At 44.5% G+C, this 27,249-nt stretch overlaps 1 protein-coding gene across 5 annotated transcripts in view; it reads right to left on the bottom strand.

Annotated features, from left to right (window-relative positions):
- Positions 1-5,686: 5,686 nt before the first annotated feature.
- The window catches only part of EGFR (epidermal growth factor receptor), a 173,290-nt gene continuing 151,727 nt past the window's right edge, over positions 5,687-27,249 (bottom strand). For 4 of the 5 annotated variants that reach the window (XM_065665667.1, XM_065665664.1, XM_065665668.1 and 1 more), the window contains exons 19-28: positions 26,589-26,687; positions 23,297-23,482; positions 19,891-20,046; positions 18,941-19,016; positions 17,564-17,710; positions 15,231-15,328; positions 14,449-14,616; positions 14,307-14,354; positions 14,104-14,209; positions 5,687-13,019 (exon numbers count right to left, since the gene is read on the bottom strand). In XM_065665667.1, coding sequence (XP_065521739.1) covers positions 12,643-13,019; positions 14,104-14,209; positions 14,307-14,354; positions 14,449-14,616; positions 15,231-15,328; positions 17,564-17,710; positions 18,941-19,016; positions 19,891-20,046; positions 23,297-23,482; positions 26,589-26,687 — 1,461 coding nt within the window. In that variant the 3' untranslated portion in view covers positions 5,687-12,642. The remainder of the gene's footprint in view (positions 13,020-14,103; positions 14,210-14,306; positions 14,355-14,448; positions 14,617-15,230; positions 15,329-17,563; positions 17,711-18,940; positions 19,017-19,890; positions 20,047-23,296; positions 23,483-26,588; positions 26,688-27,249) is intronic. The other variant, XM_065665666.1, reaches the window with a different exon arrangement.

Raw genomic sequence — 27,249 nt, 5'->3', positions numbered from 1 at the left:
TGGAAACGGGGGCACAAACCACTGAAGTCATGCCAGAAAAGCTCCAAGGGGAGAGATGGAGAGCTTGGAAAAGACCCAGAGCAGGGCTTGACGAGGACACAGCCTGAATCTTCCTCTGATCTCAAGACCTCGCTTTGCCACCTAAGCCTCCATCTGTGAACTGCCCCTCCGGTGTCCGCTCCTCGGCACCCTGGAGCACGGGGCACAGAGCGTGAATGCCCCGCACCAGCTTCTTGTACTGGCACCTCGCGTGTTTGAGCAGGAGCTGACATTTGCACTGTACCAGTTGTGCTCCAGGATGCTCAAGTTCGCTCAACGGAGGAGCAGCACCGAGATGGAGCTTTAGGTAACAAGGGAAGGGCGCACATATCCATGCTGGTGGCACCGTGTTGCCCAGCTGCACATTTCTGTCCTGGTAGCTCAGGCCTGTGAGCAGGGGCTGGATGCTTGCTCTCTGTGAGCTTTGCTCCAGGGCACTGGAGAGCACTCAACAGAGGCAGTTTACAGGCAGAGCATTAGGTGGCTCAGCAAGGTCTCATTGCCATGTTGGTGTCACCAGTGTGCAGCACAGCCTGCATAGGTGATGCCCAGCACCAGCTTTCTGTTCTGCCTCCTCAGCTGTAGGAGCAGGGGCTGGACCTCTGTGGTGTGCTTCAGGATGCTCAGGAGGATCAACACAAGGGGGATATACTAATGGGGCTTTAAGGGCTGTTGTGCTTAAAACAAGGGTGAGCTGCCTTGTTGATAGCACTGTTCCAGAGGTGTCCATGTGTAAGGGCTAAGCAGCAGCAGCTTTCTGTACTGGCACATCAGGCATAGGAGCAGGGGCTGGATATCTGCACTCTGAGATCTCTGCTCCAGGAGACCAACAGTGTTTTATGGAGGAGTAGTAGAGAGACAGAGTTTTAGGAAGCAAAGCATGGATGGATTGCCATGGTGGTAGAACTACTGATGGTATTTGCTGTACAGGTGACAATCAGACCCAAGCATGCTTCTACCTTCACCAAGGGACATGTGAAAAGAGACTTCTGGTTCTACTTGTCACTGCTTTACTTAGGTTCCCTCAGCAGAAAAAATAGTTCAGCTACACAATCCAATACAGAACAAGAAACAGTAAAAGGTAACCTCAAACTCTGACTTCAGTAAAAAAAATATTCAATGCCCAATAATAAAAGTATTATACCAATAAGCAACCTCAGGAATCCTAAATGCCTCCTATCAATATAGCACCTTAGGAAAGAAAACCTTACAGAAATAACTGTTAATACATACACATGTAAGTCTTGCTATGTCCTGAAGCAATACACTCAAACAATTACAGTTCAACAAACATCAAAAAACAACATCACAAAACATCACAAGTTCCCAAAGCTATAAACAATAAACAAACAACAAAGAACTAACCCTGCTGAAGCCCAAGAGCTGAATGAGCTCCCCAGTGAGACACTGGGCCTTATATACCCCAGGCAACACCTGCAACCCCTCCCTCAACGCCCTGGGGCAGGGGTGGGGCAAACCAGCAGCTGGGATAAAAGAGGCAGGGTGAGCAATGGGCTGTTACCTGTTCTGTGTGATGACTGTAACACAGGGGGGGTCAAAGAGAGGTAAATGGCTCTTCAATACAGCAAGAACGTTTGTTCCAGGGTACCTGAAGGTGGCTATCAGGGAAGCAGTATTCAGATGGAACTTCGGGTGGCAAAGCAAAGGCTGATTGCCGTGCTGTTGGCAGAGTTGCAGAGCTCGCCCTGTGTAAGTACTGCCCGGTACCAGCTCTCTGTCCTGCTCCTTGGCTATATGAACCAGGGCTGGACACTCACCCTGTGTGAGCCATACTCCAAATTGGCCGAGGGAGGCCGATTCGCAGAAGGAGTTTTGGGTGGCAAAGCGATGGGGGATTGCCATGGTGGTGGCACTGGTTCAGAGCTCGCTGTGTGTGCGTGGTGTCTCTGAAAGAAACAGTGGTGGTTTTCTGTATTGGGGAGGGGGCTTTGAAATATTCAGGCTTTGCAATACTGGAGCTGGGGTTAAGTTACTAAGGGAATGAAACAAAGCGTTTGAAATGCCGTGACTTAAACAGACACACTGTGCTTGAAGACAGGGTCATCTTTGGGCAACAGACATGCTCTGTGGTTCAAATGAATGCTCTCTTTGTACAACCAATGAAACTAAGCTGGTGCAGGCTGATTCTGTAGTTAACTGGTAAATTGGGGTACCACGTGTCTGCCACAGAGTTATGAAGTCAAGCCATTAAAGGAGATAAATAAGAGGAAGAGGCATATGTACTAGAGTAAGAGGAGATGTAACCAGAGGTGGGACAGTTGACGTGTAGATTGTACATGTCAGATGATAGGCTGTAAACCACAGAGTACCCAAGCAATGGGGAAATAAGGAAGGGAACCTGCAGATGGGGTAGGAAATGTAAATCCAAGTTGTGCTTTTGCTGTGTGTGCCTACTTGCCAGGACACTGCTTTTTGCACAGATGTTAAATGAACAACTGCTTCACTGCTGTGTCTGACTGAGGCCTGCCTGAGCCTAGGGACCGTTTCTGACAGATCTGCTTTAAATGGTTTTTCTTAGCTGCAGTGGGTGTTGCATTTCTGTTTTCTCTGTGGCTTAATTACAAATGATGGAGTGCCCCAGTTGGAAGAAAGGCTTCATATTTTAGTTGGTGCTGCTGACACTTTTACCAACAGAGATCTACACACAGGTGGATTGAGATCAGTGCTGGCACAGGGTGCCCAGAGAAGCTGTGGCTGCCCCATCCCTGGCAGTGTTCAAGGCCAGGTTGGATGGGGCTTAGAGCAAGCTGCTCCAGTGGAAGGTGTCCCTGCCCATGGCAGAAGCTTGGAAGTGGATGAGCTTTAAGGTCCCTTCCAACCCAGCCCAGTCTGGGATTCCCTGATTGCCTGACTTGTGAATGCCGGTCACTCCCTACTTCTCATAGGTGGACGTGATGCGCTGTTCCATTGCTCAGGTTGAGCTGTGACCCCTTGCATGCCCCACCTCTGGAGGAAGGGCACTGAAAACATGGCAGGCTGGCTGCAGGGGTATTTGAGAGCAGGCATGCCGCTGCAGGAGTAGAGTGCACTGCTTCATCTGAAGAGCACCATGCTTTAAAAGCAACCCCCCCCACCCACCCATGGCTCTCACCTTCCGTGTGCACCTACCTGGTGTGAGAAACTTGAATGGATTTCTAGTGTCCAGGGAGACTGTCATGAGGGGAGGGCAGGTACCCCAGGTGCCCTTAGCATCATCTAGAAACAATCAAAACACCATGAACTAAAACACTGATTACTTGGGATTGTTAAATGTTTCAGACCTAATGAGCAGCCTTTTTAAAATCCTGATTTATAACTGCAGTGCCTCCGTGGAACTCTTACTGCAAATGGCTGGTTGAACTTAGAATCATGGCATCACAGAATGGTTTGGGTTGGAGCGGACCTTAACATCACCTACTTCCAACCCCCTGCCATTTGCTTGCTCCTCTTCAGCCACCCCACACCAGCCCTGCTTTGGTTGCTTTACCTTTTTCTTTTTCAATTGAAAAGAATTACCTATGTGTAACATGATTTTTGATCTCCCAGAGCCCTTGTGAGGCTAAACCTGTGTCACATGCTGTGAAACAGCCAGGGGCACCGTGGAGGTGTCTCCAGGATCAGTGTGGCGACCCTTTCCAGCAGCGGCCCGTGCTTAGGTTGATTAAATGTACCATGAACCTGTAGTCCAAAGGGACTGGGAAAATGAATCTCCTATGCAAGGTTGGGTTTTTTCTGCTGTTTGCTGGGATGACCCGTTCTAGAGCTATGTATGCTGTGCACAGTTTCTTCTTCTTCCAAGAGAGGGCACTATTAGCTTTCCTTCTGCTGCTCTCAGAAGCAAGGGTCATTATGGCAGTGGTGGTTGGGCATTAGGTGCCAAGCCCGAGGTACAGGCCCTAGAAACTACACAGACTTTGCAAGCTTGGATCCTTTTGGAAGTCTCAGATATACCTCCATGTGTTTTCTATGCTTGCCCCGTGGCAGGTCTGACCTTAGAGGAGAGCACTATGTCTGGAGGACACCACCACGCTGTGCCAGAGCTGCATCCCAGCTACATTTATGCCTAATCCAGTTCGGTTTGACCTAGCATGGCTTGGGCTCCACACACAGTGGAGAGGTCATATGCTGCTGTATGTCTTATCCATGAACATTAAACAGAGAGGTCCTCTGGTTTTGAGGATTTAACAGGCTTCAGGAGCCGGATGGAAACCTACACCACCAGCTGTGACACTTGTTAGCTGTACCTTTCCTTTTTAAATGAATGCCAGTACAAATATTGCTAAATAAAAGCAGTCTCTGAGGCAAGAATAACCATCTCTTGTATCATCATCACTCCTACCTGAGAGTGGCGGTGTCCAGTAAAGTCCAGTGCAATCCATAAGTCTGTGCTCCACCAAAACAAGGAGAAAAACTCAAAGTGCAAAGCAGCCTTTATGATACTCGATATAGATGACAAACGCTGCGCTATTTCTGCGCTAGCTCACTTTCACAGGGCTGTAACTTACTGAAGGCAGCAGTCTCTGGGGTTAACACATGCATTCAATAACATTCCTTCTGCTCTTCTTAGAAAGAGAACAGGTTTGAAAGTAAAAGGCTTTCTGCAACAAGAGCTCTGGTGTTGGACTTCACACAGATGGTGCTTATTAGAGAGATTTCAATTCCCAACAAACAATTTAAGGCACCACCTGATCTGCAATTCCTGCTCCTCTCTCAACTGAGGAGCAACAACAATCCACACTGTGGGACTGGGGGGTTATTCCCCCATATGTACTTACAGGTAGGCTCCAAGCAGGATATGTTCTTCCCGAGGTCTGCCATGGGTCCGATTCAGGTGAGTGCTGACACAGGAGCTGAGCCTGTCTCTGCCAGCAAACATAATGCAGCTTTAAGGAGGCTGAGTCCCCTTTTCTCCAGTCCTCAGCACACACCTTTGGTAACTGCAGGTCCTTCTTTCTTGCCAGCCCCATGCCTGGTACAAACACCTTTTGTCAAACACTGCTGAGGAAGGGTTGCCCCAGTTGGCAGCCTTAAGACAGGAATGAGCAAAGCCATCTGTGACCAGTTACTGCTGAAATGTGACCACCCCAAAGAGCTGTGGGTAAACCCTTCCACGTGCAGTGCTGTAGTAGGTCTACCCCATGTGCTCTGGTAGGTGGTCTGAATATGGCTGGGGACCTCCTCAGCACATTGGCTCCTTTATTGGCCACCTTGGCAATTCCCTGTGTGATCTGATGTAACTATTACATGTTCAGATTAGGGGCTGGCTCTGGTGTTTTCCTGGGTTAAGTGCTGCAGGATGAGGCTAGCCTAGCACTGCTGCTGTTAATGACAAAGCACGTGGAAGAGATTTGTATTCCTCTCCTATCTTTAAATAGCAATTATCTTATCTGAACCTACCATATCCTGTGCAGGCAAACAGGGGGGGGTTGAACTGCAGCCGGGGGTTTTTTGGCTGTCTTCTTTTGCACCCTTTGTCACACAGGAAGTGTATGGATGTACAACAGATATTTCAGTTTCCTTCTCAATATTAATACTAATTATTATTCATAATATCCATACTAATTTATAGAGAATGTTTCTCAAGCTAGCTGATCACTAAAGAGGGGGAGAAAAAAAAGAAATAAATCGCATGCCCTAAAAGCAAAGGTTTATTTAATTACTTTTATTAAAATAAAAATATCATGCAGTAATACGCATTAGACATTTCTGAGAACCAGTAATATGAAGATTAAGACTACATCGTTTCTGCATAAAATAGGTTGAGCTGGTAAAACATGCAGCCTACGTATTGGAAGGGACTGGATGGAAAGATGAAAATGAGAAAGGTGCTGTAGTGGCCTTTTTTTTTTCCTGTGTACAAAGTTCATTTATGAAGACAAAAATGATTTAATTTACTAATTGTGACACTGGGGACTATCCAGGCTGTATGTGTACTGACAGTTCCAGCTCCTCTCTTCTTTACTGTCTTGTCAACCCAGATGCTCTGTTGAGGACCCTCTAATTCCTTTAACCTTTGTGTGCTACATGTTCCACCAGTTGGTTAATTAAGCGCCAATGCTCAGGGGATGCTGGAGTTTCATTAGACCAGCTCTGCTAACAGAATTCTTTATTCTGCCTAGTATAATACCATTTAAGTCACCAGTGTGACTCTGGTCAAGACTTTGTTTGCCTTTCCTTACAAGGGAGTCCAGAACGCAACCAACTTACATTACGTATGTTGAGCCAACAATATGTCTCAAATGCCACATATCACACGGATGAGCTTTCGATGGATTGCTTTGACTCTGCTTCTGCTATTATCATGAAGGTGAAATGAGAACCTGCCATGCAATTCAAAAGAGCAGCTTTTATTAGCGCCCCGATAAGCAGCACCTGGGCTTTCATATTGCACTTCCAATGATCACAGGTGTTGGCTGTATTATTGCTCACATTATGAAACTCGGGCACTGTGCATGCAGAGTCAAAGAGTCTCAGAGAGAGGAAAGGGTCCTGTGATTAGCTTCACTAAGCCCTGGATAAATCCCCAACGTGACAACTCTTACTGGAAAAAGAGTTAAAATCTAAGCCCATCAATAAAGAACCCTTAATGTGAGCTCTTCTCTGGCTACAAACCCTACAAGCTAGCCACTGATTTTTTCCTCCCCCCACATACAACAGTATATTACAATAAAAGTTCTCAAAAAATTAAAAACAATTAAAAAGAATAATATACACCTCATTTTTATCACTCAATATACAAACAATCTTTGATCAACAGTATAAACCATTAAACCATATAAAAGTCAAAGGAGTTTCTTATTGTACAAATAGTGCTTTCATAGATGAGTAACTTTACAATGCTGCGAGGGTACCGTCTGTATCTATGGATATATTGCTTGACAGTTTATTAAAACCAAGACATTATACCTTATACTCGGTTGATTGCATCAATACAAAGCAGCCTAAAAAGGGCAATGGATCCATAGGATCTCTGATTATTGCGAGGGATTTTCAAAAAATCACTCAACATTAGCCTTGTTTTATACTCTCAGTGTAATCAAGTTATAAACATCAAGGGGAGTGATATTAGGAATGTAGGATTAAAAAAGCAACCTAGGTATGCGAGTCAAGCCTCCTACCATTGCAGAAGCCTACTTTACTTATTCCCTTTTGTAAAATATGAGGATTACATTGATGGTGGTTGAAAACAAGAGCTCTCCAGCTGGCTTGTGAGAGGTAAGAAGAAGGGGCTGGATGAATTCCAGCATGAGTGGAACCTACGTACCGTACCAGCTACATCAGAACGACACCTTCCACCAGTCCAGTTGTTAGTGACAAGTTTGATTTCTGGTTTTCACCTTATTAATCAGAAAAATCTATTGCTTCAAGGCAAGAGGGACTGCATGGCCCACACTGTTGTGTACGCAGTCCTGTCCGCACCATCTAAGCAGACAAGAGCAAAGCTGGAGGAGCACCAGCCCTGAGTCTTGGCCAAAGGCTGTCTTTTCAGAGGTGCAGTAAGTGGCATGTCTTTTGCCAGCTAATTCTCAATTATCAATTCTCCCTCTGAAAGCCCTTTTTTGGATGCTGCTGAGGGTTTGCTTCAGCATTAACTGTGGTACTGTCACCGCACTCTTCTCTCCCTGCATGGTTGCATGCAGTACCTCTGACCAACCCGCAGCTCTCAGTCTGCATGACCATGGTAACACAGGTGATCTGCCAAAACACACAATGTCAAACAGAGGCAGGATGTGTGGCAGGAAGCGAAGCATGTCATAAAAGTGCCATGATTTCAACTCCCCCATATAATTAAAGTAATACATAACCAAAAGTGTTATCAGTTTAAAGTCTCACTGCCTGCCTACACACTTCCTCACATTAAAAGCAGTTATCTCATCATGTCTCATCTTCACATCATTGTATCTTTTCCCCGATACCAAGCCAAAACATCATGTATTTGTTTCATTTTTTCTGGACTGTGCCCCTATTTAGCTGTTGCGTTGAGAAGAAAATAAATCAAAATGGAGTAGAGGTTGTAGATCTGGCCCTGAAGTGATAACTGGTCCTCATATTTGGTTTGGTCTTTCTATGGACAGGCCTCATTCTCCTGTCAAGCCCTCCTGGAGGTCTGGCCGAGCCCCAGCAAAGAGTGGAGATCTGTATAGCTTTTCCCTGTAATGAGAAGCTGTGGAAGTGGTTATCAATACCCTATTCCTTTAAAGCAACAAAACAAGACGTTACATCTTTGGTCCTAATGCAGCCCATTTGACAAGCTACTTGAAGGTGTCATGTTTTGTGGGGTGGGTTTTTTTGTCTATTTATTTTTTTTTTTTAGTTATTTTAAAAAGGCTCCTTAGAAGTTGTATGTCAGAACAAAGAGGTAACACTCACAAAAAGAAAGCTAGAAAATGGGATCCCAATATAAAAATTTGAACCAGTGGTGATAAAACATTACAAAGCATCCTTGCTAAGTGTTATACACAGAGCTTGACATTCCACGAGTATACAGTTTCCATCAGGAAGGAGGACACAGGTACATTTCCGTACTTTGTCCTGATTCAGATGTTTTCTCACAGAGAAACGCAGGGGGGAAACAAAAGCCAGAGTACACCAGAACTGCTGATCTGGAGAGGCAGTGGTCGTACTAGCAGATGTTGAACTCTGAATGTGAAAAATGAGCGCTTGTCTGGAAATGCAAAGTTTCTCCTTGGCACCCTGGAGCACCCACAGACAGAGAGGACACCCCAGACACCTTGTGATGGGACCTGTTTGGGGTCCTGCAACATCACTGTATGCCTAACTGCATCTCCCAGAGAACAGATTCACCCCATAGTACGGGTGCCAAGTACTTTGGTTTCACACAAGAAACCTCTGCAAGAGGGCTTCAAGCTGGTAGCAGGGACAGGAACTGCGTGTCTATTCCCACCCATACCTGCAGGAACAGTCACTGGCATTAGTGATGTCCCTGGACAATTTGATAGCTGCTTTGGGTACGGATTGCCTGGCTGCACCCCTTCCCTGGCATTACTCTCCCTACACAAACCCTGCCTTTCAAATAAACCATTGGACTGTATTTTCTAATGCTAGGGCTTCATATGGCCATCTGATGGTGATGCTGGTGGGACAGGGCATCAACTGCTATCTAGTTCCAACTGTTCTCAAGAGAAAACTTACTGCATTGCTGCCTGCCAGCTGGAAACAAGAGCAAGCCCCCAGCCTCCCGGATGAATTTACCTGACAAGATCAATTGCAACATGAAGGAAATTTCCCAAGCCAACTCCCTTTGCAGCACCCAAGGCCCAAATGAAGTCAAGTGTGCTGAGACTGTACACAAATCACTGGAAAACATCAAAGAAAGATGAAACCTCCCAACTCAACTTATATTTTCATATACTTAGCAGTTATTAAGAGTCTTAAATTATTATTGCAAAAGCAGTTGCATGTTAACTGCTGCTTTATGATCAAGAGACGTTAAGCCCTAACTTGCGAGTGGTTTTATTTTGCCTTCCTTGAGAAATATGGTAAAAAGGGAAGTTTCAGTTTTCTGGATTGACAAGACTGTCAGCTTTTACAAGCAGCTGTGGCCTCCTACATCTCTCTATTTAGCTGCATTTTAAAAATCAGCATTTTCTACCCAAAGCTCCTGAGAGACAATGGCAGAACTTTAAGGTTATTTCTGGATGCTGAGTTGTGCTGCCTAAATGTGTTCACCTTTATGAGCACCCATAATTCGCAGGATGCACCTTGCTGTTCAATATTCAGTGAGCTGCCGTGGAAAACCAGACCATTTCATCTGCTTATTGATCCTTTTCCTTTTCATCATCTCTATTGAAATCATTTGGTACATTGCTAATGTCTGTTACCCTATGAACATCACCAGTGCCTCCTGCAACAGCCACACAGCTGCCCAGTCCCATCTGTTCCCAGTGCTGCTATATCTGCCCCTGCAAATTCCCCCGAAATCTGTATTCACATCTAGAGTTTGTGGTCCTACATCCTCTTTCCTACTTTCTCATTAAAAAAACACATTCAAAAAGCAATGCTCTTTCAAGCTTACATTGCTTGATTTTTAGATGTATCTATCTCCTTGCTTCTATCAATGAGTTGCTAGTGAATCCGTCCTAAATTGTTTTAAAAGGCCAAGCATATTAACCTGTATTCAATAATTTTTATGCTACATAATGCTGGTGATACATACTGCTACTTCTTAGTGGCTTTCTTGTTTTAGCTAACAGATTAAAACAAAACATCAATAAATTCCTTTGTGCAATAGTGTCGGAAAGATTCCGCAGGAGAACACGCACACTGTGATTTTTCCAGGGTTCTGCTTGGAGACACAACAGATTTAGCAAATTGGAAATGATCTGTGATTTCTGTTGAGATCTTCTTTTGGGTTTATGTACATTCCTCCCGGGGCGGTGGGTGGAGGAAAGCAGCGCTGCCTGTGCATACATGTTGCACGCTTGTGAGAGCAACACAACAAATCTGCTCTCAGGAATGCAAGGAGAAATCTGCCACTAATTGGACGTGGGAACTAAATTCTGGTTAATGTTTTAAATGCAAGTCAGTAATAATCAAAGGCAAACACTGCGTTCTCCACACTGCAGCGCCTGGGTCTCGGTCACAGTGACACACATGTACCAAAAAGGAAAATCTTTGGATTCTGACCCGATATACTGCTTTACCCTAGGCTACAGCATGGGCGATGAGCTACTGCACACACACAAGATACTAATGCATTTTACACCATGTTACTTATAAAAGGGGTCATTTCACATGACAGTTCTCCTTCTTTCCTCAATAAATCCGTAAAAACGATGTTCTGAACATTTTCTGCTTGATCCTGGACTCCAGATGCAATACTTAAACTGAAACACATCCTGATGTATTCAGAACATGGTGGTGGCATAAATCTATTCCTAGCTACTTTATAGGCTACATATCCTCTGCAACTCAGCTGCTTATGCTACCCCTCAGGCAAGCTCCAATGTTCAACTAGTTAAGGGCCTTTGTAGTAAAATAACCAAATGTGCATTTGCTTTATGATCTAGTGGTCTGATTATAATAGTACTGCCAATGCTGGTGGCATGCATCTAAATTACTGACTAAATTCACACTTTAAGCATTTTACTCATCCTACATTCATAAGAAATGTTAATGATGGAAGAATCTGAAGTTCTGTATCACAGGCCCCTGGAAGGATTAACTGCTTTTGCTGCCACGATTGATTTATACAGTCAAGCTAAAATCGCAGCCTTGCCTCACCTGCCTATTCCACACTGGCAACAGAAGATGATGCTGGGTATTTTAAAGAAGCAAGAGGCAGCCCTGTGTTTCAGAAGAGGGAGATCATATTTTCCATCACTCCAGATTATTCTTCCTTAACTCATTGCCACTGCCCCTCCTAGATTGCCAGGCTATGTAACCCCAAAGGGACAGGCAACCAGCCCCAGCCTCTGCCCCAGCAACTGGCAGTATTCTGCCTTGAACTGAGTGAAGTGTAACACTGACATACCCCTCTTCTTTGCCAGATGTACAAGGGAAAATTATTTCTGCTCTATGCCCCTTTAAGAAGGGAAATAAAACATCTTGCTACCTGTGTTTCTTGCCCTAGTCAAGTTTAATTTAGGGTAGTTCTTCCAGTCTGTCTTGTGAATGCTCCAATTTGCCATTATTTGCATTTCCTTGACATTTAATTAAAGTCTGTTAAACATTATTTGACACTTCATTTTTCAATTAGGGCAACATCTTTAACAGCTCTGTTGAAGAAGAAAGGCATTTTGACAACTTGACAGCCGCATAAGGGATCAGAAAACAAATGTCTTGAGTTTGACCATCAGAAAACAGAGTAGCGAGCACTTTGTATCCATGTACAGGTGACTCTGAGGCGACTTCCTCCTGTCAGTTTTTAGCAGTAGTGGTCAGTAGGTGATGCGTCGTGCCGTTTCGCTTCTTGTGCTAGTTTTCCCTGGAGCAATCCACTCCATAGAGGCCCTGGGCAGAGTCTCCCATACGTCCCCCAGATGCACTTCTCCTCTTCGTGCCAAGAGGCAGTATATGAAGCCAATTTGTAAAAAATCCGGTGGTTTGGAATAACTGTTTCTGTTCTAGGAGTATTGGAAAACTGTTTAGTAACATAAGGGTTTTTTTCCTGCTGGTGATCTGAGCACCACATAGCAGACCAGCAGCACAAGCGTCTGATCATGTAAAAGATCCAAAAATGCTCTTAGAAACACTTATAAAAATACAGGCTGTAGAAAGGAATCTAAAACTGTACAATGTGTACAGCTCTCGAGTTCATCCCAGAGTGGCTTCTCACCGTGCTACCATTTGACAATGAAAGGAATGCATCCATGTTTCTTTTGTCCAGGAAGATCCCACTCCATCACAACATCCATCTGAGTGCAGGTTATGGGCCTCAGTTATTACATGGAAATAGGCAAGAAAAGACCCAAACTACCATCAAATAGACCTCGCAGTTTCAGCCCTTGTGCTGAAAAGGAAAAGTGTGCTTCTCGATGCATTGCGGTTGCTGTCCGCTGTGAGCAAGCGTCTATTCTTGCAGCAGCCAGGTAGTTCACCGAGGGTCTGGCTTGCCTCACTGCAAGAAGAAATCCTCTATGGTCATGCCGAGGCTTCAATGTATTCACTTTTTGGTGCTGCTACCCTCAAGTACTCCGGGTTTTCTGCCGCGGGAACTTTCAGGAGACCGTTAGGTTTGGTTTCCTTCGGTAAGAAGTCCTGCTGGTAGTCAGGATTGTCCAGATTTATTTGGTGGTTGCCTGCCTGGATCCAGTAAGGAGAGGTCTCAAAGACTGTCTTGGCCAGCGGAGACTGGTTGGTGTTGAGATACTCGGGGTTGTCCACAGCTGTGCTGTGTGAATTCTGGTAGCTGGAGTCTGTGGGGACCTTTGAGTTTGCTGTGAGAGAGAAGTTGTTGTAGATTGGATTCTGGACCGCTGAGGCAGATGTTTTCTTGGGCACCAACTGGTTTACATACTCTGGAATAAAAAGAAAATACAAATGAGAAGGAATGAAAATGAAGACATATAACTAATGCAGCCATTTGCATCACTTGAGGTGTAGATTCAACCCAGCTGCTGAATAACAGAATCATAGAACGGTTAGGGTTGGAAAGAACCTTAAGATCATCTAGTTCCAAACCCCCTGCCATGGGTAGGGATGCCTTGTGATAGAACTGAACTTCCCAGTGTGCAAAGAGAGACAAAGGCAGGGACTGACATGCGATGGCACCACACATCCTGCCCTGAAGTTCATCTTCAGGAATCCGGTTTGCAAAGCCTCAGAAAGATGCCTTGGACCACAAGACAGCAAGATAGCTACTGCTGATTCTAATGACATGTAGGTGGCTACGTCCCAGATACTGTTCTGAAATTGCAGTTGGGGAGCTTAGCTGCCAGAAGCTGTTTCCCTAGAAAAAATGCTTAGAGATGAGAAAAATACTGGACTGGCGATAACAAACACTACACATTTCACTCCAGTGCCACCCCTTGCAGGATCTTTCACCCTTTGTAGCTGTGGTGTATTCTTGGAAAGGTTGGTTGGGATTTTTTAAGGTCACAAAGCATCATGACTGCACAACCCGGCATCAACTCCCTCGGTGCTCTTTGGCTCACTCTCCAACCGCCTACGATGTAAGCCCACGTGAAGCCATGAGCTGCCTTCTGTGTATCAACATCTGAAGGCAGTGGAACTGCCAGAAAGCTGTTTATGTTGCTAAAAAGGTTTAAGGGGTGAAACCTAGTTTTTAGAGGATATTTTTCCAAGTATGAAGCTTTAGACACATAACCATACATGCAAACTCCCCGGCCAGATGGCACATGTGGTGAACAGGAGGAACCTGGCTGGTGAAGGAACTGAAATGAGAAATGGACAGAAGCAGCCAGATAAAGTCTAGGAAAAGGATACATGCACACATTTCCACTTCTGTTTACTGAGCAAATAAAGGTAGGAAGCGTATGGATTGCTTCCTTTGTGCAGAAAAGGAAGGACAATGATTACATTCACAACTGAATGGCTTGCGAATGAGTGGCCATGGGACGGAAACACAGGAGAGGTACTCACCTGGGGCTGGCAGGAAGCCGTCATCTATGCTGTCCTCCAAGAAAGCGCCTGTTGGATCTGAGCTATACCTCTGGACAAAGCTGTCTTCCCTCACAGGATGCCCCTGCTAGGTTGGAATTAGAGAAAATCCATATTAAAGGCACTATTTTGTAGAAATTGATCCACATAGAAGTTGCTCCTTTTTCAAAGGTCATCCCACTTACCCCATTCCTGTCAATGCAGGTTGTAGCAGAGTTGTTGCTAGTAGCACTCTTAAAAAGAGAGAGAAAGAAAATAAAGACATTATAAGAAGCAGTTCACTCTTCAAATTGCTTGTCATGTTTCCAAAGAGGAAGAGTTTCATACCAATGAACTCAAGAGAGGAGTGCGGGATGTTGAAGGGCTGTTGAAAAAGCCCTGGTGTGGCACAAGATACTCATCAGCATCCACTATATCTTCCATGTCCTCCTCCTCCATAAGGGTGCGATAAAACTTGGAGTCCGTAGGGCTGGGCAGGTGCATCCTATCATCTCCCTGTGAGACAAGCCAGCGTGAGAGAGGGTTAGGCTGCCTTCAAGCCCACATTATCCCCTTCTCTGAGATACAAAGTAATTTAGCAAGAGGCCCAAGATGCAAACTCTTGATCTGTGTGTTTATCCAAATTCACCCAGAGTTTAGGGGAATTGGGGCCTGCAATCTCTGCTGTAAAACAGCTGCAATCTTTAAGAGGATCAAACTGTTCTCCTCTTAGGACTGCAGTATGGACTGTTACCGGCCCTACACTGAGACTAGTCCTAAGGAGATAGTGACTGGTCTTGAAATTCTGTTGGTGGTTCGTTCTAGCTGAATGTGTTAAGACCCCGAAAGCAGCAATAAATCACAGACTCATAGAACAGTTTGGGTTGGAAAGGACCTTAAGATCACCTAGTTCCAACCCCCCTGCCATGGCAGGGACACCTCCCACTGCGCCATGTCACCCAAGGCTCTGTCCAACCTGGCCTTGAACACCGCCAGGGACGGAGCATTCACAGCTTCCTTGGGCAACCCATTCCAGTGCTTGTAAACATGTGTTTTCAAATGCATTACTAATAATGTTGGGCCCCATATTAAATGCCTATCAGACACATTCCTACCATTGGGTTTAGTACCTGTATAACGAGATAGCGTGGAGGGTCACGGGCCATTTTCGAGAACTCTGCTATCAGTTCACGGAACTTGGGACGGCTGTCTGCATCAATCATCCAGCCTGGAGGGACAACAGGGAGAGCAACCAACAAATCAGGTTGTTTTTTTTGTTGATCAAACACAGAGCTTAAAACAAAATGTAGCAGCAAAATGAAGCGTCCTGGGTGGAACAAAGAAAGGAGTTACCCAGAAGGGACCGCCATAAAAAGCTCAGCCATTTGTGTGAATTTCAGCATTTAAAATGCATATCTTGGCACTGGATTACTCCAAAATAGCCTTGAAAAAGCTCTTGAAGGAGGGGAAGCAAACTAACTTAAGCGGGCCCCTGCAGAGGTATGGTGATTTGACTGTCTAGTCACTGCACGGCTTTGTGAAATCCTGGGAAGCCTAAAACAGAAGCTACCCTCTGTACCAGATGTCTTTTAAAATTCAAAACATCCTCTCTGGGGACATTGTGAAAGATTAACTGTATCTAAGCTGCATTCAATTAGCAAACGGACTTTAACAAAAGCAGGTCCTACAGCTTAGTGTGGGTTGATGCTAGAGGAGATTTCTAATCTAGATAGTGGCGGTTTTACATGCGATATCACTTAGGAAACCCACACTTTCTGTTATCAACTAACAGATGAGCTGATGCAGAAACTCTAATGCTTAAAAATAATGAAGGTCAAGCTTTGTATGTCTGGAGAACCCATGAGAAACAGCCTATCCATGGTAATGGAGAAGAGGAGTGATAATATGCCATATGAAAACTGCATTAGACAAAATCTCATCACTGCCAGTGACTTTTTATCATGGCAGAAAGAAGAATTCCTTCTTGCTTTTAGAAAGAGTTGGGAGTTTGCTCCTGTTGCAGAAGTAGCATCTCCTATTCCTGAATTTCTGAGTTGCATCTGTTTAAATCCTGCTTCTTTAAAAAATGTTGGGAAATAACTTTGAACACTTCAGTTTATACTCTCTCCTTATAAGAGATGAATGGGCCTTCTGAATTCCTGCAGTCAAACTGGCACGGCTTCAACAGGGGCTGCCCTGTAGCCTGTAGACATGAAGGGAGAACAGCAATGAAAAATGTGGAGCTGAGTCCTGTGGCAGAAGGAAGGCTCAACCCTCAGATCCTCATGCTCACACTTAAATTCAGTGTAATGGTATGAAAGGGAATGGGGACACCCCGTTGGTTGTGTTTTAAAAGCTGCAGGTACCTGATTAGGTGTCTGGAAAAATGCCTCCTTTCTACATCTGGACTGGCCCAAAGGAAAGGCAATGGGCTGAGGTGTCAATAGGGTTCAGCATCTCTGAGGATGATGACATGTGTTTCTAGAACACTGCTTTTGGGACTGGGCACCTCCCAGGGTAGGTGCACACCTCTGGCCCTGGTTCCTGCTTGCCCGCTGAGCACAGGATCAGGCTTACCCTGTGTGGTGCCTGTCCCAACAAAGCAACTTGTGGGTGCTCCAAGATTCCCCAAAGTGTTGCTCTATGGGGTGTTCACGGTAGGGTGGCTCCTATTTCAGGAACAGGTACGTTTTGCTCTAGTGAGAAGGTCTTACATGCCACCTAGTGGGCTGTTTATCAGCATCCTCTTAATACCGAGCAGGGATGTGGCAGTCATAGCCTAGAGATGCACAGAAAGCCACATAATTATCTAACATGTTAGCAGCTGACAGAGGTGGAAAAGGGGTTTGGGGTTCAGAAGTCCTTTGACATGCCCTAAAAATAGCTGAAAAGTGCTTCAGAGACCCCTCAGCTTTTGCGCTACTTTACTGCAACAGCTGTCTGCCAAAAAAGGGCCTCATTTTCATTCAAAAATGAGGAAGAAATTGGATGAGGAAGTCCAGATCCTCATGTGCATCTGCTGTCATTGTGGTGTCTGTGCTCCTGGCACTCCTTTAGTAAAAGTGCGTGATTCCAGAGGGGAGGCATATGACTGAACTAAGAGGGAGCCTGGAGGAGAAGGCAGTGTTGAATTTGTTTTCTAGACATACTAAACCAGAGTATCAGGTACAGTGGATGGTGCTATGCTAAATCATACTGCCTGGCACTATTAGCCTAAAGTAACTATCAATCAGTCAGTGGTGCGAATGGTGAAAACAGCATCAATTGTTTGAATCAGTGGCTAATGAAACTGTATCCTGTACTAGCTAACACTCCAGGTACAGGTACACGCTCTGGTGTCATCACTCTTACTATGTAACCCTGTACCATCACCAAGAACACAGCATATACAAATACTACACGAGGGCAATTGGGCTACTTATGCAACTTAGGTGAGCACACACAGCCCCAAATGGAAACTCACATTTGACCATGATCATGTACACGTCGATGGTGCAGATGGGGGGCTGGGGCAAACGCTCGCCCTTCTCCAAGACAGAGGAGATCTCACTGGCGGGGATCCCTTCGTATGGCTTGGACCCAAATGTCATCAGCTCCCAAACTGTCACACCTGCAAGGGGGAAGAGAAGACCATGAGAGAGGCTTTGCCAGGAGCCAGGTTGCTTGGCTTGGGTGCAGAGAGGTGGTGAGCAGAGAGAGCTCTCACAGAGGCACTGCATTGCCAGAGCCCCACTGAGGGAAAAATGTTTCCTACCACGATTTTAAAGAGAGACAAATTAATAAAACAGGTTGAAATCTCCTTGCTTCCCTTTAAGGCTTTGGGGTTTGCCTCTCTTTCCCCTCCTTCCCCTGTTTATTTTTTATAATCTCAGCTCCTATCTCAGTATTCAACATCCCACCAACTTCCCAGCTCCACAGAAAGGAAATGCAGGTTACTGCCTCTTGACTCCAGCCCACCGAGTGGCTGCAGTAAGTTTGTCTTTTCGTTTGAAAATCTAAGCTGCCTTTTTGTTTAAAAACAATCAATCTCTCTGGAGACGAGCAAGAGCAGTTTTTGAAAGATGTGTAAACCAGCTGCCCCAGTGTCATCTGCTGACATACCACGTACTCTCGTGATGTAGCTGTTGTGATTCTCTGGTAGCTTAGGATACAAAACAAGATTTTGGATGCCAAGAGACATAAATGGATTAGAAGGACCAGAGGCCGTACTTCTTCTGAAAGGCTACAGGAGCTGACCATCTGCATTGAGTATTTTCCAGGAATATAAGAGCCCATGGAGTGGAAATTTTGTAATAAAGTACCCTGAAATGTTTCCTTTTTGCTCCTTTTTCTTTCAAGCTGGCTGATGAACTACACTAAATGTAGAACTGGTATATAAATCTCTCTAAGGAGGTTTTTACTTTCCTCTCCTTTTAGCGTTGTCCTTTCAATACCACGATAGCACAAGCATTTTAGGCCACAGCAGTGGCACTGATTGACACTGACCAACAGTGTGACCATTGCTTTTAGGTCCTCCCTCTAGTTATGTGGCTTTCCTGTCAGCCAAGTTATATTTCATGGGAAGCTGCTGAAGAAAAGCATCTGGAGAACTTCAGCAAATGCAGCAGTCTCCTACCTGCAGCCCCTTTTCATCTGCAGGCATATTCTCCAAAACACCTTACACCTCACTAGCATGTGATTTCATGGAACTTTCACTTTGTTGAATAGTTCTGGGACCACTGTTTATGTTTAATCTCTCAGTCTTCTCATACTGGGAATGAAAAAGGTCTGCGTAGAGTCACTAGCAAATCCTGCAATTTCCCAACCCATCTGCAATTACTGTAACTGGTTTTAGACTCACCGTAACTCCAGACATCGCTTTGATGAGTGTAAATCCGATGTAAAATTGACTCCAAGGCCATCCATTTGATAGGAACCTAGGAAAATTCACAAGCAAGCCTTAAGAGGCCAGCCCAAAATTTATGAGGGATATTTGCCACCAGGTGGTGTGTAAACCTACAGTTTGGTTACAGAAGTGAAAAACCAACCAGCTACAACACACAACTATCTGAGTGGTAGAGCAGGCAACCTTTGAGTCTCTTATTGTCATTTATTATGTTGAACCTGGGAACTTGTGAAGTATCAGGCATATTGGAAATCTCTCTTACAAATCAGTTTTGCAATACTTTTAATGGTCAGATTACTGTTTTTTTAACCCTCTATCACAACAGGGCACAAATCCAATCTCAGGATGTAGAGCCTGACAAAGACTGATCTGCACTCATATGGTTTCCATTTATGGTCTCTGCGATATTTTCAAGCAGCTTCTCTTTAATTTCTCAGCAGGACACATTCCCTCCATCAGCACGGAGTACAACACGAAGGCGTGTTGAACCAAGTCTGACAGGTCTTTCTTCTGCTATAAATACACAGCATTCCCTTTCTCTTCATAAACTGCACAGCGTTATTGGTGTTGGCTACACTGATGAATTCAGCCATGCTTTTTTCCTTTTTTCCTCCTCTTTAATGTTTTTTTAATAATCTTGCTTTTTCCCAGACAGTCTGGGTGGGAATTTCAAAAGCATTCGCTGCTCTGCTACCTCCGCTCCCACTGCAGTCCCACTGGCCTGACACTGCTCCGGCTGATTTCAGAGGACTTCCTCAGGCTTCAAAGGCAGCATGCTGAGACGGCAGCTGAGTGCTTTGAGAAACACACTCTCCTTCTTTTTCCTCCCTCTATGTTCAAGGCTTGTGCACAAGTACAAACACCGACGAACGCACAGCAGTGGCCCATTCTCCGATGCGCTTTACCTTGCCTCCCTCGGCGTGATACTCCTTCTCATCAGCACCAAGCAGCTTTGCCAGCCCAAAGTCTGTGATTTTCACGTGTTGAGGAGTCTTAACAAGGACGTTCCTGGCAGCAAGGTCACGGTGCACCAAGCGACGCTCCTCCAAATAGTTCATTCCCTGCAATAAAACAGACTGTTGGTGGGCATCACACGCTTTGGGTTTGGATGTGCAAACAAGTGAGCGCACCACCATGGACATGTGGTAATCTATCCCACCTTCAGAAAAAGGTTTCCTGTTTCAATTTATGTGATGCTTAATGCAGGGTGAGGACAGTTACACTGAGAAATAACTATTACCCTCCAGGAATGTTTTTAGTGGGTCCATGCACTGGTGAACTGATGAAGAAAAAAAGAGATAGTAGCAGGTATATATACAGCAGGCGACGAAGTTCCTCACAAGACTTTCAAATAACTCTTTTTGCAGCTGCACTTGTGCAACCCCAGTGACTTCAGGAGAGTATAGTGCAGAGTTCAACTATCACCTTCCATGTGCACATAGACCAACTCTACAGAGAGTATTTAGACGTTATTCATTCAAAGCCGCAGATATTGTGCCTTACTGTGGCATACTCTACCTTCTCCCTGCTAACAATGAGGTATCCCACTGCAAATGTGAGAAAAAGGGGAAAAAAACAGTAAAAACATTTGCTTTATGGCTGAGCTCAGAGTTCTATCTGTTTTCAGATGCCTCTTTGAAAAGGCATGCTCCTCTTTGAAAAGGCAGTTTCACTGCCTCCCATGATTAAACTGGGTTTCCCATGGCATATGTGCTTTTTTTATACAGCTGCCTCCCAAGGAAGAATACAACTAACTGTGCCGGTTTGACTTCTAAAGCATAAATCAGCTGTGTTTCTGACCACAGAGATAATTCCCCTTTCCTTCAACACCAGTCTTTTGGTGCACGGAATCAAAAAGTTCATGATTTCTAAGTTTCCTGCAAGTTCTAACCACAATTATTCCCAGTCCATAGGCTTTTGCTGGTGCTTGTATTTTTATGAAGAGGAAATTAATAAAAAAGTACTTGTAACCTACAAAGTTAACAGCAAAATGATCATGTTGATGAGATGACAGAGCACTGGAGGGAATAATTCCCTTCCAGCCTCCCCCTCTTCCTAAACCCACTGCTAACCTGGACCACCATCAAATCCTCCACCCGAGTCCCTCAGCAGAACTTCACCCATGCGCTGCTGATGTTGCCAAAACAAACCACCCAAACAACCTGGAGCAATGCCACTACGAGCATGCGTTTCATTACACAGATAGTTCTTCAGCAAGCAGAGCTCTGGAAACAAAACATCTTGAGCTGCCGACAGAAAACTGACTATCTTAAAAAAGAAATAATAATCACATAGTCTAGCCCTAGTAGGACAAAAAAGTTCCTGCTAAACACATCTTGCTGCAGGCTTATTATGAGGCAAAGCTGCTGAAAGGCAGAATATCAGTTTCAAGCTAAGTTTTTCAAGACGCTGATGGCTAAAAGGCTTGTGCACGTACATAACCATACACCGAAGACACTGAACTGCTTATCTAGAATGTTCAGCAGATATTTAATTGTGTGCAGGCCTGGGGTTTAAGTCATTTTTCATCATTAAGCATGAGACCAATGTGTTCAAAGGGTTACTTCACAGTGCTTCTGCACATGGAGTGCCTATGCTTTGTCATAACGTCTCATCTGAAAGACAGGACTCCATACCTCAGTGAAAGATGATGTTTGTAAAAGATGTAAAGAAAACTTAAATCAAAGCTGTGAAAACAGAATGAGCATAAGCTTCCCAGGGAACTTGCCTCCTGCTGGTTCGTCACCAGACATAAATACATTGGCTTCAATCTTTTCCCCCCTCTGAAAGTACGTTTTTAAAGAGTCCGAGAATGTCCAAAAATCTGGCACGACTTTATCAGAGCAGTAACACCAGACACATTGGTGGGAAAACGCCAAACACAGGATTTACGAGCGCTTTGAGGAGAACTTCAGTGAAGAGCAGCACAAAGGAGTATGTTGAAGGTCAGGCATCGCTGGAGAGGGTAGAGGTTGCTATGGGCAAATGTTGAACTGACGTGAAAAAGAGTGAAACAGAAGCTAACAATTGTGAATGGCAACCTTTTGGGCAAGCGATGCCTCAAGGATCAGTCTGGGGACTGAGTTTGCCACCTTAAAAATTAACGAGGAGGAGGAGGGAAATGTGGCCTCCAGTTCATCCTCCAAAGGGAATGAATCCAGGACAGAGCAGTAATTGATTTAAAACAAGAGAGCAAAAGAGTCAGAAAGAGGCAGTTCACATCCCGCGTGGATGCATAAATGAAAATTCACTTGCTGTGGAGCATGCTGTAAAGAAGTACACACACTGAGATGGAAAATGCTCTGTGTACTTTTGGTGGATACATTTCTGAGGTCCTCAGCATGTTTCCTGAAAGCAAACCACGGCCAGGCAAGCCTGGGATGTATACAAGGTCTCAAGGGACCGATAAGGCTGTAAGTGTGCGGTTAGCTTGCAGACTGGCATTCCTGAAATAAGGAGCATTAAATCAGCCGGGCTTTGCGGATACTGCCATCTTATACAACGAATCTCCAACAAACGGAACCTGTTTTTTGTGCTGGCTTTGCTCTATTCTTCCATGCTTGCAAACAGCTAATCACCTTCCAAACAGCATGTTGCTGCTAAGTGCAAGAGGCTGTACTTCAGCCTCCTTTGCTGCTCTCCTCCTTGGCAAACAGTGCCAAGTGTAATAACTAGTCCTCTATTCGGCACTATGGTCATTGCAATTAGATTACAGGCACCAGCTCAAGTGTATATAAATGACAGAACAGCCTGTGATACCTGAATGTCTTTTTGACAGAACAGCCCTGAGATACCTGAATGTCTTTTGGTCACAGCCAGCCTGTGCTAGAATGGAGCTGGTAGTTACTAATCAGGAGTTTTGATCCTCAGGCCTCAGAGATTTCAGCCTGAAATTCTCTGAGGCACACAAGAAAGGGTCTCAACACTGTTTGCCTCATGCCACAGCCCAAAGAAATCCACTGATGGAGTCAGCATTTGGGTATGGGAATTGCCAGGTTCTACTCCCTGCCACAGCACTGTTTAATCACACTATAATTTCATTATGGGGTGTTTGGTTTGGACATAAATCTGTTGGTGATAATATTATGCTGTCTAGGAGTGCTTTGAAGAATAGTTAAGGTTTGCTCAGCAGCTTGAAAATAGATTGTTTTAGACAAAGCAACCATTCACTGTCACATATAAGGTATCTACAAACCACGTGATGAAATAGAAAGATTTACAGAGACAGATAAATAAATACGTTATGTGCTGTCAGATCTCTGTGTTACAGAGTGAGTTTTAGCTGATACGGAGGTATGCTGGTCCACTTACCTTTGCGATCTGCACACACCAGTTGAGAAGGTACTGGGAGCCGATGTTGTCCTTGTGCTCTCGGATGTAATCAAGGAGGCAACCATAAGGCATCAGTTGTGTGATGAGCTGCACAGTGGACGTGAGGCAGATTCCCAACAAGCGGCACACATGAGGATTGTCAACACTAGCCATCACATAAGCTTCCTGAGAAGAAAGCAAAAAAAGCAATGTGAAACACTCCCTTTGGCATGACACATATTCGGAGGGAGTTTAAAGTGAGTTGGTCATTCAAGAGGTTGCTAAAATACTAGATGCAAACTCTGTGCCTCATATCACATGCAAAATACTTGTATTTCCCTCTCTGTGGACCGAGTTTTTTCTACTCAGTGGAAGGTCCAGATTTTGAACTGAAGCATCACTGAGATGCCACAGAAGAGCCAGGCTCCCACTTCTGTTACACCAAGGACACTAAATCCTGGTTTTGGACACAAAATCCTGGGGACAAGACTGGCAGACCTAGGCAGAATTAATAAATTGAACATCACCTGGAAACTGATGGGATTTCATCTCTTTAAGCACTCAATTGCAATGGCAACACATCTTGTGAACATGTGTCATATCGCTTTTTCTCCTCCACAGATCTTTTGACCAAACTGTCTGGACATGAGTGTGTTGAGACTTTTGCCATTCTGTCAAGGTTTGTGCTAACCCAGAAAGTCAAGAGCTGTCATCTAGGATGTGACTGACAGTTTGACTTCTAAGAGACCATGTTCTTCTTGAGCATTATGTTCTTCAGTTGATGTCAAACCAAACAGGTTAATAATCAGTTCACCTCTTTAGAGGCTTGAGTACATGTGGTGAAAATGTTGTCCCCGATTGGAAAAGCTGTTTCAGTCCCATTTAGCCATGTAAATTATACCAGGAATGTACTTATAATGTGGGAGCCCAAGCATAATAAACCCTTTGGTCAACTGGAATTTTGGGTTTCAGCTTCATAAGTATGTGAAAACCTTCTGTCAAGCCTGGGTTCACCCTACGTAGCTTTAGGTACTGAGCTAAGGTGTCCTTTCCCTTTGCTCCTCTGTAGGAAGGGAGATGCTCCTTCGGAGGCTGGTGAAGTACATTCCGGACACACTAAACACATCCTTTAACATGGCCACGGAGTAAAAAGCACAACTTCACATTTTTTGTGGGCAAAAACTACTTATGGATTGATAATTGAGATGTGTATTTATATTGACATCCACCGTCAAGAGCCAGCTCAAAGAATGGATTCCAACTGGGGGAAAAATTACAGCTGAAGTTGTTTGGATTTTTTAACTGATTTTGTGTCTGATTCACAATATGTCACATTTAGACATTTTTAAAGCCATCTGATTGAAAACCAACACAATGGGAAATAAATGAGAACTTCTTCATGCGTCTTAACTCAGCATCTGGAGAGACACCAACTAATCATCCCTTGGTGATTTAGCATTAACCTAGCAGCCCCCCAACGCCTAAAATCGTAGTGAAGAGACTACTGTGGCATGGAAAGGAGCAAATCTGCTCTAAGAGCTTAAGAGAAGAAATACCATGGCACTTTACTCATCATCTAATAAGCTTTCCACAGATGTCACATAGTTGTGTAGCTGGTACGAACTATTATTAAACAAAGTTATTAAAGCAATGACGTTCAAGAAATAAGCAACCCCGATTCTTAAGCAATACTTTCTGGCCTTGGTACTGCTGTTTGACTTGCCAGCCTAAGCTAAACATGATGTAATGCAGCTTCTCCTGAGGTGCTAATTCTGCGTTTGGTATCCTTGTTTTGGATGAAAGTGGCCTCCAGGCAGTGAGGTTAAAGATGATCACCAGTAGAACTGGACGACTGCTCCTCAGCCTACTGCAGGATGTGAGCAGGTCACTGAAAAACAACCCTCTGTCAGAGAGGGCACTGGTTCTGTGGGCTAGCTTGAGGGAAGATAAAGCAAGAATACAATCTGCTGTTCAATTACGTAGATATTTGCAGCAGCATTTTGTAAAGAACCTTTCGAATCCATTATATGATGTTCAGATGTAAGCAGAGACCAAAACATGCTCATCTCCCTTAGGCTTCCAGCCCAAGTCATCGGAATGATGAAGGGCATCTGTTCCTTGCCTTGCTTCCTGTTGGGATTCAGATCCATATTGTGTTCATTTTAGCGGGGGAGGCGGGGGGGAGAGCGGGAACTCTGCAGAGCTGGAGCTGTTCTTACTGCCCATCTGCTGCACAGCCCGCGTGGGGCTGACCTGAGGGCCGAGAACTGGGATGCTGAAGAGTGGGGTGGGTGTGAGGGCCACACAGCTTTCAGACAGTGTCCAAGCCTTGGCACTGGCGATCACATTTGATAGTGCAAGGTCACAGAGGCCACCGCCTCCTCGCAGGGAGCAGAAGGGAGCTATTGTGCGGTCGTGGTCCCTCTTAAGTAGCCCAAGACATTAAAGTGGGCCTTTGTTTCAACTGTTTATCTTGGAAACCTCTGCGGTACACTCTAACCTGCTCCAAGTATGCCTGGTATTCAACAACAATCTTCTGAATTAGCCCTACCCTAATAAAGCTAGCGAGAGCTCGCCTGGATTATATGAGCTAAAGCTGCTGCGCCTGTTCTATACCTAGCGTGTTTCTGTAAGGTAAATCATCTTTAATTGGACATTATTATCTCTGAAGTTTCAATGACCTTGAAAAGTTGGTTGTGGGGCAAAATCTGTTTTGCGAGGAGATTTGAGTCATTCCTCTGACTTCTTTTGACTGATTTTGTTTTGTTGTTTTTTTTTTTTTTTTAATTTTCATTTGAAATATAGAAAGAATTCCACCAAGGAAATAATCTAAAAGATGAACAGGACTGAAAAAAGCAAGAGCTTTTGTTAAGTGTCCTAATTCAAAGGAAAAGAAAAGATAACGTGGAGATGCACTACAGAAACTTTGAGAAGAGGACGTACTTTGATATCACTGAAGAGTACTGCCCTGTATGTGACGTGTATGTGACACATTTTAAGGCCTAAACATGACAGTGAAGAAAACAGAATTAGCTGTAAATGTATGGTCCTGACCTTTCCATAGGTGCTACCCCAGGAGTATTACACCAGTATTTGGACTGTGAGCACAGGGTTCATATGAGACACAAAAGCATTTCACAGACTGGGCTTCAAAGCCCAGAACTTTAGATAGAGAATTCAGTTTTGGGTGCAAAATATTTCTTCCCACCCAAAATCCTGAAATCCCTTTAGTTGTCACAGAAGAAAATTCACAGACCACTGACAACTTGACAAAACAAACATGAAAACTTACGTCAAGTATTTCCTTGTTGGCTTTTGGTGAGGTAGCCTCTCTCAACTCTTTAATAGCCACAGGAATTTTAACCTTCTCCCCTTCTGGGATCCAAAGTCCCTATCAAAAAGAAGTGGAAAGAGTTACTCAGTCTCATATCTACCAGGTTAATTCTCACAATTACATACGCCTTTTACATCTTCTGAGAGTACTTAAATATTCTGAGCAATGGGAAGACATGGCAGGCAACAAAAATAGGCAAAACCAGTCTTGTGGGCGTTAACAAATCCTGTTAATGGAGTGGTATTTCTCTTTCAGTCACGTCTACAGTATCTTTTTTGGTAAAAACCACCATGTTTATTTCCATCCCTCTGTAAATAGCCCAAGAGATGCATAAAGAGCAACTTTTGTGGATGGAAAACTAATTAATTAGCACATCACAGCAACAGTATGTGCAAAACCTTGCTACTTCCAATTTATAAACATTGGGATGAAAGAACTGGCATTTTCTCATGACAACAAGATGGCATCCATACTGTACAAATATATGCAGTGGCAGGTTTCTTTCAGACTGGTTCAGTCATCTGCACCTACAGTGTCAGCAGGCCATTTAGGCAGCAGGTGAACAGCGTGGCACTGCGAAGACACAGTGTTGATGTACTCAGCAATATAACAATATATG

The sequence above is a fragment of the Lathamus discolor genome, chromosome 2, assembly GCF_037157495.1.
Source record: "Lathamus discolor isolate bLatDis1 chromosome 2, bLatDis1.hap1, whole genome shotgun sequence".
NCBI lineage: Eukaryota > Metazoa > Chordata > Aves > Psittaciformes > Psittacidae > Lathamus > Lathamus discolor.
This window is presented reverse-complemented; position numbering and strand designations above follow the sequence as displayed.